This window comes from Erpetoichthys calabaricus, chromosome 12, assembly GCF_900747795.2.
Source record: "Erpetoichthys calabaricus chromosome 12, fErpCal1.3, whole genome shotgun sequence".
Classification (NCBI taxonomy): domain Eukaryota; kingdom Metazoa; phylum Chordata; class Cladistia; order Polypteriformes; family Polypteridae; genus Erpetoichthys; species Erpetoichthys calabaricus.
The window spans coordinates 108,158,958-108,174,742 of NC_041405.2; the positions used below are offsets into that span (position 1 = coordinate 108,158,958).

General features: G+C 42.2%; 1 protein-coding gene across 1 annotated transcript in view; it reads right to left on the minus strand.

Annotated features, from left to right (window-relative positions):
- The window catches only part of LOC114663127 (growth hormone secretagogue receptor type 1-like), a 28,926-nt gene that overhangs the window by 11,736 nt on the left and 1,405 nt on the right, over positions 1 to 15,785 (minus strand). Inside the window, exons 3-4 of the mRNA XM_028816884.2 lie at positions 11,206 to 11,264; positions 3,700 to 3,712 (exon numbers count right to left, since the gene is read on the minus strand). Coding sequence (XP_028672717.1) covers positions 3,700 to 3,712; positions 11,206 to 11,264 — 72 coding nt within the window. The remainder of the gene's footprint in view (positions 1 to 3,699; positions 3,713 to 11,205; positions 11,265 to 15,785) is intronic.

Genomic DNA, 15,785 nt, shown 5'->3' on the forward strand with positions numbered 1-15,785 from the left:
TAGGAAATATGTATGGCATGAGAAGAAGATTGATTGATGTTAATCAATCAGTTCACTAATCAGTGTTGCCTTTGGCAAAGACAGCAATTAATAAAAAAAAAAAAAAATCAACTATACACCCACCCAGGGACGTCAAATTAATGTAGTGCGTGTGAGTGAGGATTTTAACCTTCACCCACAGATCTCTGTTTCACTTTCCAGCCAGGATACCATAAATATGAAGAGATCTTTACAACAGGATTGCACATTTACATCATTTTACTCGACAGTTATCACACCCTTGCAGAAGAGTGAAGCTCAAAAAGGGTTACTGCAGACCGGAGACGTTGTGGGCGGATCTAGGAGGTGGGATAACTGTCTGTCAAATTCTAATTTAGCTCTACTTGGGGATCTTTGGAAGTTAGAAGCTAGTAGACTTGCTATGGTTTGACTTGCTCAGCAAGTTGACCAAACTGAGGATTAATTTTTGGGACACCCTTCAGCAAAAGTGCTGGCTGCTGAGCTTCCCTTGTGTTTATGCTACTTGACCAGTTCCGAACGTGTTTCATAAACTTGCCGAGGATTTTTCGCTGTGAATGTCTGCACACCATGATCTTTTTTTTTTTTAATGTGTTGAATTTGAATGCATCTTTGAATGTGGTGCTCGCATATTTATGCATCCAAGAGTTCTAATTTTCTGATGTGACCTTCACTTCCAAAATCTTTAAATCAGGATCTTTTTATGTAAATCTTTTCCAGGTTTCAAAAATGTTGAGTCACAAAAAAAAACACAGATGGCAGCCAGATAGAGCTGATAAATCCATTAGGTGATGTCACCAAAGGGATGTCATTTATATAACAAGTGGTGCTTGCTCTGGAAAGTTCACGTTATGGACAGCGAGGGGTGCCACTTTGATAACTAAATTGGAGTGTTCACTGGACACCAAAGGGAAACTCAGACCCTCGAGACAGTAAAGACTAATAATACTGAATGCACTATGGGCATCAAGGGGTGCCATTTATGTAACTAAAGCAATTTACTTGATAGTGTAAAAGAATGAGTCTCTACACACTGGAAAGGTTTGAGGCAGCCACTCGTATATTGTCCCTAGCTGCAAAAAGGGCCTTGAAATTGGCACAGATGTGCATATGTTGAGTTTTTGACTGAACTGATGGTTAATGGAAAAGATGGCGGCTTTATAAGCCAAAACCGGAAGTAGTGTTATCTAGGGCCGGAACTGGAAGTAATGTCAGTGTGAGCACCAGAACCGGGAGTGACGTCAGTCTGTGCGCTGGAACTGGAAGAGATGTCATTAATGTTGAGACAGGCAGGATTTCCTATATTTGGTCTGCAGAGATAACAGAGGGAGGTTTAATGCACCCATGCACCCCACCACCCCTGGCCTGACGGGTAATTACTTTTACTTGGTCCATTCAGCTCCCTCCTAATCGCACGTGTGTGACAACAGAACAAGTTGGAACTTCTCAATGCCTTTGATACTGGCAAGAAGAAAATAGATTGCCCTCAAGTTTGGTATCCCATGGTTAGTTTTATCAGCCATACGCGCTGAATGACCACGCTGTGTTCTAATTCCATTATAATGAAATGCCTGTGATAATGAATTGTTTTTTCAATCCCAAGCACTTTGCTCTAAAAGAATCTGACATGTATATAGATAGATAAATAGATAGACAGACAGACATACAGACAAATTACAATAACAAACAACAAAAAACATAAACTTATCATAGCTTAGTTCAACTTTTTCTCTACTATAGAAAAAGGTGCATAACTTATGAATTCATCCATCCATCCATCCATTTTCCAACCCGCTGAATCCGAACACAGGGTCACGGGGGTCTGCTGGAGCCAATCCCAGCCAACACAGGGCACAAGGCAGGAACCAATCCCGGGCAGGGTGCCAACCCACCGCAGACTTATGAATTCTAATCTTTCAATTCATGTGGTCATGATGGATAAGTTCTTCAGCTGGTTATTAATCATCCAGTATGTACACCATGACATTAATTTGCTCACAGCTAGCGTACACTGAGTTACTCACACAAACAAAATATTTTTTCTGTTTATGTGTGATGGTACCCTGAACTTTCTTACTGGATTTAGGAAGCAACTTATTACAGGTAAAGATTTATCACAAGGTTATGTGGGATATGGCCGGCCGTTCATCCCGGCCAATACCCCCAGACTGCCAGATGGAGCCCTCCCTGTAGCATGGATGTGCCCCGAATGCCAGCAGGGAATCATGGACAATGGAGTTTTCCTTCACAGCCCTACTGGATACCGTGGGGGCCACCGGAGTATTGGTGTACATTTATGAGTATTGTGGAGTGAGGGTGCTTAGTGCACATTATTATTATAATAAAGTCAAGAATTGGACTTTTATCTGGTGTCTGGCATCTCGTCCGAGGGTTCAAGGGAGCGATAGCCCCCAATCTGTCACAGTTATTACATTTCAATTACAGAGATTCCATACCATAATACATTAGCTGGCTTATTAAGTTGACATTAATAGTTCTCAGCATCGAAGTAGGCATACTTTTAGTTTGGAGCAGGTGATGCTTTGTTACTCTCCTGGTTGGATTTCTCCACACACTTTGCAGGATCATCAGGGTGCTTTTCTTTGTTTGTTCAGTAGCTCTTCTCATTCATCACTTTCATTACACCTTCTGTTTGCAGGCAGTACAACAGTTTTCTCTTTGGGATTTATACACACAGTGTGCTGTTTTGGCTAGCACAAAGTTTACATCTGCTGGGTAGTTGGTGATCAGTCAACTCTCATCCTTAAGCAAGACAAGTGTGTGGCTTTTAAATACATCTCACTCTTACTTGCGCTGTTGATTTTCCTTAGCAAGCTTCAGACTAATGGCACCCTCATTTAACTCCAATGCAGACAAGTCTTCAACTTTTTCAGTCCAGCACTAGGTTGACCTTCAAAGGAAAATAGATCGTTTCAGCCTTTGTTATGGTCACACTCTATAGGAAATGGGGTCCCTGCTATAGGGAGCAGATGTTATAGCCAGACTGAGAGCAGTGAGAGAGAGTGCAGATTTCGGGTGTACAAGATGCTTTTAAAGGAAGAAATAAATGTCTTGCTATTGGTTTCATAGGTGTACATAAGCCCATCCTTTTTGATGAACTATTGGTGCAAAGGTTTGTACATCAAGATCAACAGCAGTTTTATCTGTTACCACGATATGACATCTCTGGTTTGTCACTTGGTAATTGATTATTTTATCGGGTGAACCCCAGAGACTGCATTCCAAAGAAGTCCTGTGGTGAGAAAACAGACAACGTTGTTGGAATTAAGAGTGTCTAGTGGTTTGCATTTTGGTTCTTGGGTACCAAACCATAGCAAAACTGGACAAAGTAAGCCTGTCCTACAGGGCCAGGGATCATCTGATTGAGGGCCCAGATTGCAAATAAAAATACAAAATTACCTCAGATTGCACTGCACTTGTAAGATGAGATACATCTTTTTTTAAATATTTTAAATCTTGCTTATTTTAAGATTTTTTTCATAATCTTGTAGCGCTGCCATGTCAGTATTGTCTTTAGTGTTGTCATCTCCCCTTATTGTTTGTTTCATCATTTGATTATGTTTACTTGCCCATAGTGGAGTTGAGAGGACATGCATAGAGGACAAGCCAATTGCAAGGTTAGGAAGTAGCTTAAAGGTAACAGGAAGTTCTGAGCAGAACTGGAAGAGGACCTCTGCAATTGCATGGGAGAGACAAACACAGGAAATGCTAACAACCAGCTCAGAGGCATGTTCTGCACCATCCAGAGGTGGATAGTTTACCCATAGGGAGAGATGAGCTAGGAAAGATCATCCTAGAGGAGTGGGCAGCTTTTAGGCTTTTAAAAGGAAATAAGCAATGTTTCCTGGGAAGTTCCCTCATTTTGCAAAGTGCTTTTAACTAGGCTTCACCTTGAGAGGGGTTAAATGTTCATATCATTGGAATCAATATTTTTTGCACTGATAACTTTATTTTGTTGATTACATTGTGTTGTGCTCATCCTATGTCTGTGTATTTTCCACGCATTTGTCGATCTTGTATTTTGTGCTATGGATTCAATATAGTCACCATATTTATTTGCCTAATATAAATGTGGTGCTCCATTATGGTTGGGGAAGGGGATCAAGTAGACCCATTATTATAAGAAACAGTAGCAGCAGACCTGATCTGACCGATTTCACAGAATAGTTGGGCATCGGCATAGTCTTTTACCCAACAGCATTTAAATAGTTTTTGTTTACTTGAGATCCCAGCTCTCCTTCTGCCTTTACTCTTTACACTGCCCTGTGCAACTATGCTACTGAAATAAACCCCAGCCCCCTGAACCTCTGAATTGGATTAAGCAGGTTTGAGAATGTTATGTTGTAATAACTAAGTGTCCACTATCCAGAGGACATTCAACCTTACATTTGGATTAATCAGGTCTGAAACTGGATGCTTGGATATAAGCAGTGCCTCTCTTAACAGCACAAGACGTTTGAATTTAAACCGTGGCTCTGGCAAATGTCTTCATGGCTTTTGCAGCATTTCTGTATGTATTAATAAACACATTTGTACATGTGTTTACATTTCTTTTATAGTTTTTTAGACACGTAGATTCCATTTTTGAGGTTTATTTTTCATTTAGGCTTATTCTGGAAATTATCATTTCAGTTTTCTTTGCTTATGCAGTGTCATCGAGATGCATCACATGACCTTGGAAATAAGATGTGTATGTATATACAGTATATATATATACAGTATATATATATATATATATATATATATATATATATATATATATATATATATATATATTGTGATTGACGACCGGCTACAGACTCCGGTCGCCACCCCCAAGCTGCTAGGAGGAGCCCTCCGGACAGCATGATGGTGCCCCGACTTCCAGCAGGGCCTCATGGACTTTGTAGTTTATACACACAGCCCTGCTGGATACCTTGGGGGCCACTGGGAGTCGCTGTAAGGGGGCTAGTGGGCTCTTGCGTGCCCTATAACCTGGGAGTGCATCATAGTCACGTGACCGGAAGAAACGACGTACTCCCGGGATGAAGAAGAGGACCGTTTGCCCTGACCCGGAAGGAAACTGACTTGTGGGTTGTGCCTGGAACCACTTCTGGGTCAGGAGTTATAAAAGGACTGTGGGAAGCCCAGTACGCTGAGCTGAGCTGGGAGGTAGGGTGGCGACGTGTCTGGGCGAGGAGGATTGTTTGGTTAGAGAAAGAATTGTTATATGAGTAGTGTGGTGTGTGGAGTGCTTTGTGCACAGTATAATAATAATAAAAATAATAGTTATTATACTTTCACCTGGTCATCAGAGTGGTACCTGAGGGTTCAATAGGTGGACAAAAGCCTTAACTGCTACACTGGCGTAGTCGGCAGGATACTCTGGCCGTCCATTGGCAGAGAATCTGCAATAAAAATAAATTTTGTGGTGGCAGAGAACCCAGGGAAGGTCCCTCTAGTAACCGCGGAGGTGAAAACCCCACCCGCGACAGAGAGCGCTGCAACTGCAAGCCTTCGGACCGTGATGGGAAAGAAATCCAAAAAGAAGAATGGGCGAGCCCAAAGCATACAGAACCTCGCAGAAATGTGGCCACCGGAGGACACCGCGACGCTGTGGTCTTACCTGACGGGTCCTGCGGAAGCCAGGGAAGAAATCGACGCTGTGAGAGAGCACTAGCTAAGGCAACAGCCAAGCAGTGAAGAGAGGACTGTGCTGGAGCCTGAAGCAATCTCTCATAAGTCGGAGGTATGTGTCGCGATAAAGCCTGAAGCGCAAAGAACTGTATTGTCTTGTTTTGCAGAAGCCGAGCGGTTCAGGACATCATATAAGAAAGACGCATGCCTCATACCTTGGCAAGATGGCCGCGAAGTCGAGGAGTCTGTGGATGTACACCTGGGGAGCCTATTCGCAGAGAACGATCACATGAGCCATCCTAGTGCAGGCTGGGACAGATGTAAGGAAAACACGAAGTCACCTGACCAGGAAGGGACACTGTCTATTCGCCTCCCCACGTCGTGTGATCGCGCGCAATGGACGCCGGGAAGGTGACGGTCAGTTCGGGTCCCTAGGTGAGGTCATTCGTTCCCTGACGGATCCGAGCTCCCTGAAAGGGAAAGGGACGGCGAGCGAAGCAGCGCCAACTTTATATAAAGGCAAAGAGGGGCGGGATGTGACTGAAGGATCTGCCATTAAAGTAAAAAAGGCAGACCTCAGTCGGCTTGTTGCAGCCACCCGTCCCTCAGAAGACTCCAAGTCCCAGAAGCCTTCGCGAAGCCCAGCAGAACACGTGCCAGGAGCGGACGTGCTCATTGGTTCCCGGTCGGCAGGTGACAAAAACAAGGAAGTAGCCTTGCCTCCGGCCGAGACAAATAACTTTATAAACTTATGGGAGCTCGAGAAATGTCTCGCGCCCCTTTACACTTTCTTCCAGGGTCTGGAGGAACTGAAAGCACGAGTGGAGGAGCTGGGAGCTACAGCCGAAGCGCCGTTGAAGGGACTACAAGAGTACCTACGGCGATTAGGCCGTGAAGCCCTGACCTCGATTGATTCGGCGGTGCAGGTGAGTGAAATCTGCACCGTATATAATAAGGGGACACAGTGTGAACCGGCACCACATTTAAAAAGTAGCGGCTGCCAAAGCACTGTGATCCCGACAATGGAGCGTGGTATGATGACGGAGTGGTCGGGCAACGGTCCGATAGAACCGGGGCGGCGGTATCAGACGCCGCTCCGGGACGACGCGGACCTTAAGGCCCCGACCCGCGTGAAGAGGGGGTTGTCGCTCGTTACTGGAGGGGCGGGGGAAGTACCGATCTTCCCGGTGCAGCTGAATAGTGCTGTTACCCGGAGCGATACGGTACTAATGACGCCGCCTCCGAATTTGCATAGGACAACGGGTGTGCAGACAGCAAAGAGGCTCTCTCTTTTCCATAGAGAGCCTCACGCTGTGCACAAGCCCCAGAGAAAGCAGGAGATCCCCGAATTAACACGAGGGTCTCCTGACATAATAAAGAAAAGGGCGGAGAGCAGCAAAGCGGCCGTTAACCCCTCCTTGGCGGAGGACAGGGTGGAGCTGACTGAATTCCCGAGGTGTTTCCGGTCTCGGGAAGAGAGGCCAACAGGAGGACGTCGGCGGTGCTACAACTGCCGGCAACCGGGCCACGTGTGACGTAGTTGTCCCCGGAGGACAGGGGAGCGGTGGGATAGCAGATACACCGTTCCCCCAAGGTTCGCTGGGGGATCTAGACAACGGAACCACGGTCCGGATTCCGCGTCCTCCTGGAGGAGGACGTCCCTCGCGGGAATCAACGCTCCGCCCCAGTGGTCGTCGCTAAGGGGGAGGGACTGTGATGGACGACCGGCTACGGTCTCCGGTCGCCACCCCCAAGCTGCTAGGAGGAGCCCTCCGGACAGCATGATGGTGTCCCGACTTCCAGCAGGGCCTCATGGACTTTGTAGTTTATACACACAGCCCTGCTGGATACCTTGGGGGCCACCGGGAGTCGCTGTAAGGGGACTAGTGGGCTCTTGCGTGCCCTATAACCCGGGAGTGCGTCATAGTCACGTGACCGGAAGAAACGACGTACTCCCGGGATGAAGAAGAGGACTGTTTGCCCTGACCCGGAAGGAAACGGACTTGTGGGTTGTGCCTGGAACCACTTCTGGGTCAGGAGTTATAAAAGGACTGTGGGAAGCCCAGTACGCTGAGCTGAGCTGGGAGGTAGGGTGGCGACGTGTCTGGGCGAGGAGGATTGTTTGGTTAGAGAGAGAATTGTTATATGAGTAGTGTGGTGTGTGGAGTGCTTTGTGCACAGTATAATAATAATAAAAATAATAGTTATTATACTTTCACCTGGTCATCAGAGTGGTACCTGAGGGTTCAAGAGGTGGACAAAAGCCTTAACTGCTACAATATATATATGCTAGTTGTCCCCCGCAGCTCCGCCCACATAGTAATGAAACAGGACAAACTTTAAAAATCAATAAAAAAATGTAATTCTGGCCAAGCGGAAGGTAGGTAAAATGTTGGCACTGTATCTGATTGTGTTCAGCTCTGATGGAAGAGTGTCCCCGCATGGGGAGAAAAGCATGTGGCTGTGATATCTTCGGCAATCAGTAGCTACCCTCTAAAACACACATAGGTCTGATCTCTCTCTTAAAAATGTGAAATGTTACTCCTTAACAATCTGTAGATGATAACATCTGTTGAACAAACAGGTATCGCTAGCTAAGTGGAGGCAACGTACGCTCCAACATGTCGCGAGAGGTAGACAGACTCGAACAGAGGCTGGCATGTGAGTGAGGATGGGCCCACCACCTTCCCCTTGGCCTGCAGCCTTTCTGATTTACACAAATAAATCAGTACAATAACCGAACTATGATACTTAGCGCGATGAGAGAAGTCACAAAATCAACCAGAATGTTCAAGCAAATTATAGAAAAAAACCTGATCTAAAGTAGCTCTCCAGGGAAAAGCAGACAGACATACAGATGTTGGATTATATATATATATATATATATATATATATATATATATACTGTATATAATATATGCACAGCAGCATAAACAGGAACTGCAGATTGAAATGAAAGGTTTCCCTCTTGACTAAGCACAGAGATATAGGCAAGAATTGAAGCTGAATGGAGACCAACCAAATGTCCTTTAGACAACTTAGCACATTCAGAGATGAATATCCTTGGGCTTGATGCAGCAGCAATGCCAGAAAAAACATAATAGTTTGAGGTGCCAACCCTGAATTATCCCTGTGGAAAAGAAATTAAAACATCAGAACAAATTTGACAAGACCAGACCATTGATTCGAACAAAGCTCATTGATCCTTCTTCTTTTTCTTCTTCATCTTTGCCCACTTCTTTATGTGGTTGATGTGCTTGACCAACCTTCTCCAAACAGCTCCATCTTGCAAGTGGTTCCCAGTGAAGCCCTTTTCCTTCAGATGTTCTTTTACTTTTTCCATCACCCACACTTTGGCTTCCCTCCCTTTCTCTTCCCATGTACTTCCACTCCCATCACTCTTTTGCCCACATATTCATTGTCTCTCTTCGTCACATGTCCATACCTCTTCAGTCTACTTTCCTGTACTTTCTTAGATACTTCTCCCACTTTTGTTGTACCTATGATTATCTAATTTCCTGCTCTGTTCTTTTTTGTAACTCCACACACCATCTCAACATTCTCATTTCTGTCACATCTAACTTCTTCTCCTGCACTCCCTTTAATGTCCATGTCTCAGCTCCATACATCATTGCTAATCTTACCTTTAACCTTCACCTTAAATCTTTGATCACACAATACTGTACTCCTAATTCATTCTTCAAGTTGTTCCATCCACACTGAACTCTATGGATTATCTCTGCAAATAATTTTCCATCTTGGGCCACCACTGATCCTAGATATTTAAATTTAATAGCTCTTCCAGCAGGCTAACTTCTCAATCCTGATATATTCTGTTCTCCCTATTTATCTTCAATCCTCTATCTTCCAAAGCCCTTCTCCATTCTTTCAACTTCCCTTTCACATCCTCTTTTCTGGTGCTACACGACAATATGTCATCAGCAAAAACATGCATCAACATCCATAACCAGATCAAAGAGGTAAGGACTTACACTTAATTTCCAAATTTCTTTTTTAAGTGACATTAGCTCATAAAAAATATGTCTTGCCCACATACCTTACTCTTTTAATCCTTTTGTTTCCTTTGTAAATTAGGCAGCTTTTTTATTATTGTAGAAAATAAGCAGTTGAACATGCACGATACAACTTGACAGGTTAATCACTTCCAGATAACTAAAAGTCACACACTGGAATAGAATAACTTTGTATAACAGGTAATATCTTCATTAGATGTGTTGAAGTATAATTTATAAGAAAAAATGTGCCAACCTCAATTTACAAGGATGTGTGTAAGAACGGGTAGGAACATGAGTGATGACATTGAATTTCTATGTGGAGCACCATGGTAGCTGCAGCTTGCGTAGCTGTGAAGTGGATATTACAATGCTTTAGTGTATCAGCACAGGCTATGGTGGGTGTTATATGAATCCCATATGTCAAGAAGGTGGAATTTCCCCTTGGAAAGACATGGAAAACAAGCTTCCCTGTTGTAACTAAAGGGGAAGACTTCATTTTTCATCAGTTAGCCACATGCTGTATCAATAGTGAACACCTCATGCTGGAAATATTTTTACATTAACAGAATTCCTATTTAGTGCTCTCCATTGAAGAACACTGCTAAAAAAAGATATCTGTCTTGTATCAGTTGGCACTCAGCTGTCAATTTCAAAAAGGTATGGATTGAAAATAAAGCAAATTCCATGAAAGGTGCACCACCCACAGCAACAGGGGATGTAAATTCTGCATCAAATTATCGGAGTCTTGGCCTACAAGAACGAAACACATAAAGTACCATCAAGGTGACCTCTTCTCTATTCATCTAAAAGTAACACTTTTTGACAAAAGGTACACACAATTGATCAAGAAACTTAAAGGATAATGAGGACATTTTCCTGCCTGTGCGTTTTTAATCTTAAGCTCATTAAGAATTTTCTTCTTATTCCGCCCATCCAGATGTTAAATTTCATTAGTCACATTTCACAGTCTACTTAATAAAATTATTATAACCGTAAGTGCTGGCTACTTCCTTAGTAAAATTGCCCTTGAATGAATAAGCCATTTGGAATTATGGAACCTCATTAAACTATTTAAACACATTTACTGTAGGATTTTAGTAAATCTTAAATTACAACAGAAGATACTAATGCAATCAATAGATTTCTTTCAATGTTTAGCTAGCAAGTTTCTGGAATGGGATGGGTGCTCAAGGATACCTTTTCACCTTGTATGACTTTCCTACTATTATTAACGAAATTTATTTTAGGTGCATGTTAATAAAGGTGGAAAAGTGTCGCCTCATACTGTTTGTCTTCTTTGCAGCATGCGCCTGTTCGTATCAAAGTCCAGAACCTAATGACATATGAGTAGGCTGATTTGTCAGAATGAGGGAGGTCAGTGTACCCTGGTATTGAATGCAGTCCCATGTGGTGCTGTTTTGTGTCGATAAGCCCATTTCACACTTTGTAGTTTTCCTCTGCTAGGTACTGTTGACAAGTAAATGCTTTTCTGGAAGATCTTTGTGGTCAAATTCTAAACAAAAAACATCCTTACCTGAGTTTCCACAGCCTTCCTTCCCACTGATGAAACACAGAGAAGAAAAAGGATCTAAGCTATCAAAAGAGATAATGGATCAGATTTTGTTATATGCCATGTAAGCACGTGTTTGAAGCCAGCTGTGCTGAGCTGGAACAGCTTTGATGTCCTAGTAACATAAGAATCAACTTTGGAAAAGGAAAATGCTAATCTCAAAATAATGTGTGAGATTCTGCCCTGATGGGAAACAGATCACCAGGTCCCCTCTCAATGGAACACAACTATGCACCGGCAGCTGCTCCTGGTTAGTATACACTATGTAGCTGCAATGTGATTTTCTAACTAACAATAGCATATGAATTATTGTAACCCACTAAGGAACGATAAATCCCTGAGGCCTCAGATTCATGTTGCCTACCCACCTATAGTGATTTTGACTTACTTATTTTGTGCAGGATAGGAAAGCCAATATCAACCCCAAGACAAAACTTCCAAGTTTCTACATGACCAGACAGTAAACCACCACACATATAAGATTATAAGATGAGCACTGGTGAAATAAATGTGCACACAAACCAACACGTAACCAGTAAAATTTGTCATAATCTCCAATTACCTCTCACTATGTATACCCAAAAAATACAACAAATACTGTATGTATTACAGAAAGAATCTGAACAAAAAACATGAAAATTGAAATATTTGCAGTCTGGGTTGCATCTGTTTAATGGAGAAAAAGGTAGGATAAAAACATACTCATTTTTAAATGGAGCAGATGAGCATCCAGCAAATCCCGAAAAATGGAACTGTTTAGTACTACCAGTAATTCTGATTGTGGCGTACGGAATAAAAGTTACATAGTTTTACATTTATTACCCTGGAGTAGGCTTCAGAGGCATATCTCTCCCAGGGTGAAACAATGGGTGGGTGGCAGCATCACTTCAGTTTGGACTTCCACAATGTCCAATGGGAAATATAATCGGAGCAGGCAGCCCTGTCAGGGACCTCGAGGGTTGTTGTGGAGGGAGCTCTTGAGGTGTGCCTTCTCTGCTCTCCTCACTCTGAGCAAGAAGTGCTTCTGGAAAATGCTTCTGATGTACCAGCAGTACTCCTGGGTCCAGCTTCTCTTCTTTAGTCAAGTGGGCTTAAAAGCATGGCAAAAGTAAGGAACAAGGAGGAAAAGGTAAGGGGCGAGATGATCCAGTGCCATTACACAGCATATGAAACAATGAAGGTTATAGCTTATCAGAGTGTGTTTTACAAGTCAGAGATAATAATAATAATAATAATAATAATAATAATAATAATAATAATAATAATAATAATAATAATGCATTTTATTTATAGGGGCACTTTACATTAGCAGTAAATCTCAAAGTGCAACATAAAAAGTTAAACAAAGGCAAGGCAAGATAAAAACAGAGATTAAACAACAATAATGATAGCATTCTTGTTAATATGCTTTCCTAAATAGAAAAGTCTTTAGCTGTTTTTTAAAACAGCCCACAATCTGCTGTGTTCTTAGGCTCTCTGGTAGATAGATAGATAGATAGATAGATAGATAGATAGATAGATAGATAGATAGATAGATAGATAGATAGATAGATAGATAGATAGATAGATAGATAGATAGATAGATAGATAGATAGATAGATAGATAGATAGATAGATAGATAGATAGATAGATAGATAGATACTTTATTAATCCCAAGGGGAAGTTCACATACTCCAGCAGCAGCATACTGATACAAAAAACAACATTAAATTAAAGAGTGATAAAAATGCAGGTATAACACACAGTAACTTTGAATAGTTAATAATTTGGTAGGGCATTCCAGAGCCGTGGAGCAGCGGCTGCAAAGGCTCGGTCACCCATTGTATGACGTTTGGTCAAAGGGGGGCGAAGGCGGTAGGTATTTGTAAAACGGAGGTTTCTTGTAGTGGATTGTAGTATATGGAGTTCCTTAAGATATTGTGGAGCATTTCCATGGATACACTGGTGAGTAAACAAACAGAGTTTGTATTCGATACGGAGATGGATAGGAAGCCAATGAAGTGACTGAAGGATTTGTGAAATGTGTTCATATTTCCGCACCCTCATCAGGATTCTTGCAGCACTATTTTGAATTTGTTGTAGCTTTTGAAGGCTGTTGTTGGGTATCCCGATGAGGAGTACATTACAATAGTCCAGTCTGGATGAGACAAAGGCATGAACCAGCTTTTCAGCATCACAGAGGGAGAGGTAGGGACAAGTTTGGCTATGTTTTTCGCAGATGAAGGAATGCCGTTTTACAAAGGTGATGGACATGTGTATCAAATGACAGATGGGAGTCTAACTTGACACCCAGATTTGTAACAGAAGGGGAGAGGGTAATGGTACAGTCAGAAAAGGAAATACAATTTACAGAGGAACGAAGTTGATGGGGGGTGCCAATTAAAAGAGCTTCAGTTTTGGTGCTGTTCAGCTTGAGGAAGTTCTTGGACATCCAAGCCTCAATCTCATCCAAGAAAGAGGAAGGAGTTGATGGAGGTGTAGCAGAAGTTGAATCCAGTCTTATATAGAGCTGCGTATCATCGTCATAGCAATGGAATGAAACTCCATGCTTGCGGATGATGTGACCCAGGGGTAGTATATAGATATTAAAGAGGGTCGGCCCAAGGACTGATCCTTGTGGGAACCCACAGGTGACAGTGTGGGTATGAGATTTAGCATCCCCCAAGGCCACATACTCATCCCTATCTGTAAGATACGACTCAAACCACTCCAAAGCAATGCCAGAAAGTCCAATTGTATAGTGAAGATGATGAAGGAGAATATTATGATCTACCATATCAAATGCAGCTGTAAGGTCCAGGAGGATAAGGAGTGATGGAGAGCCCTGGTCAGCAGCCATCAGGAGGTCATTAGTGACTCTGACCGGGGCTGTCTCTGTACTGTGAGAAGTTCGGAAACCAGACTGAAATTTTTCAGACATATTGAATTTTTTGAGGTGATCCTGAAGCTGAACCAAAACAACCTTTTCCAAAACCTTAGACAAAAGTGGAAGGTTGGAGATCGGACGATGGTTTGCTATCACTTCAGGATCCAAAGAGGATTTTTTCAAATGAGGTCTAATTTTTGTGGTTTTCAAGGCCAGTGCAACTAAGCCGCTCTGGAGATAGTGACTAATGATATCAGCAATAAGAGGGCTTATATCTGATAAATTAGATTTTACCAGAGGAGTAGGAAAAGGGTCCAATGAACATGTTGAAGGTCTCATCCTCTGTATGATGTCCTCAACTTCTTTAACTGTGGTACAGAGGAACTGGGGAAGGCAGCCCATTGGCTTTGATGTAGAATCATCCAGCGATGGAGGGCTAGAAGCAGACAATGAGGAGTGGATGCTGTCCACTTTAGAGGTGAAATATTCAATAAAATTATTGCATTGCTCCTCTGTGAAATTATTACAGGCGTAGGTGTGAAGATTGAGTAAATGGTTTATCACAGAATTTCCAGGACTGTTGTTGATTAAATTTGAATAGTATTGAGATCTGGCAGTGGTCAGTGCCCTGGAGTAGTTTTTTTGGTGTTCCTGATAAGCTAATTTGTGGACTGTTGAGCTGGTTGCAACAAAACGCCACTTGAGGGCTCGCCCAGCTGTTTTCATCTGTCGAAGCTCACTTGTAAAGAGATATTAAGATATTCATTCTGTAGGCAGCTGGGGAGATCTTTATTATATTTATAATAAAGGACAACTGGCATATTACCAGCATGATCTGAAATATACAATTTCATACTGAAACATTGATCAGATTGTTGTAAACTTGATCTCACATAAAAACCACACATCTCAGAGCAAGTCAAGGATCATTTTGGAAACTTTGCTGTTTTGTGATAACCTTTGGCCTTTCATCTGTTATGTTATATATGTGTTTTTTTCTTTGCATATTTCTTTGCTCACCCATACAACCACCATGGAAATCACCAGCTTGATTAAAGCCTCTATTTATTAATTGAAATTCTCACTAAATATTAATTGGTGCTGGTTGTCTATATCTCTTTTGGCTCATAAGCAAATGTCTGTTCAAGTGCTCATAATTTGGTAAAACAATGGAAAGAGACAATAATGTTTCTATAATTGTCCGTTGTTGACAGGAAGATGGAAGTTGCATGAGGTTAAGCTAATAAAATCTTGCTCTCTCCTAAACATAATCCGTGAACTGGCACGATTTTCAGATTTGCTCATGTTTAAGATACATTAGCCATGTTAGGGTTCATGGAGCACAGAAGAGAATTCCATTTTTTCTTTAGCTTAATTAAAAACAGATTACATTAGCTGCAGCCATTTGTCACCTAGTGTTGACAGTGCCATTTGTTTTTCCATTCTGTGCTTGAGAGTCTTCAGAGATGCCTGACCGCTCACATCAAGCACCATACTGTGTACAGAAGAGGACATGTGAAACTAGTGTCAGGCTTTCTTGAACAGGAAGACTATTACTTGTGGGAGGTATCTTCTAATTAAAGCAGACCAAAAATGTATGGTTATTTTACTTTAAAGAATTAGTTAATGTACAGAATTAACAATTACAGTAGCCTGATTATTTAGAAAGGGCAGCAC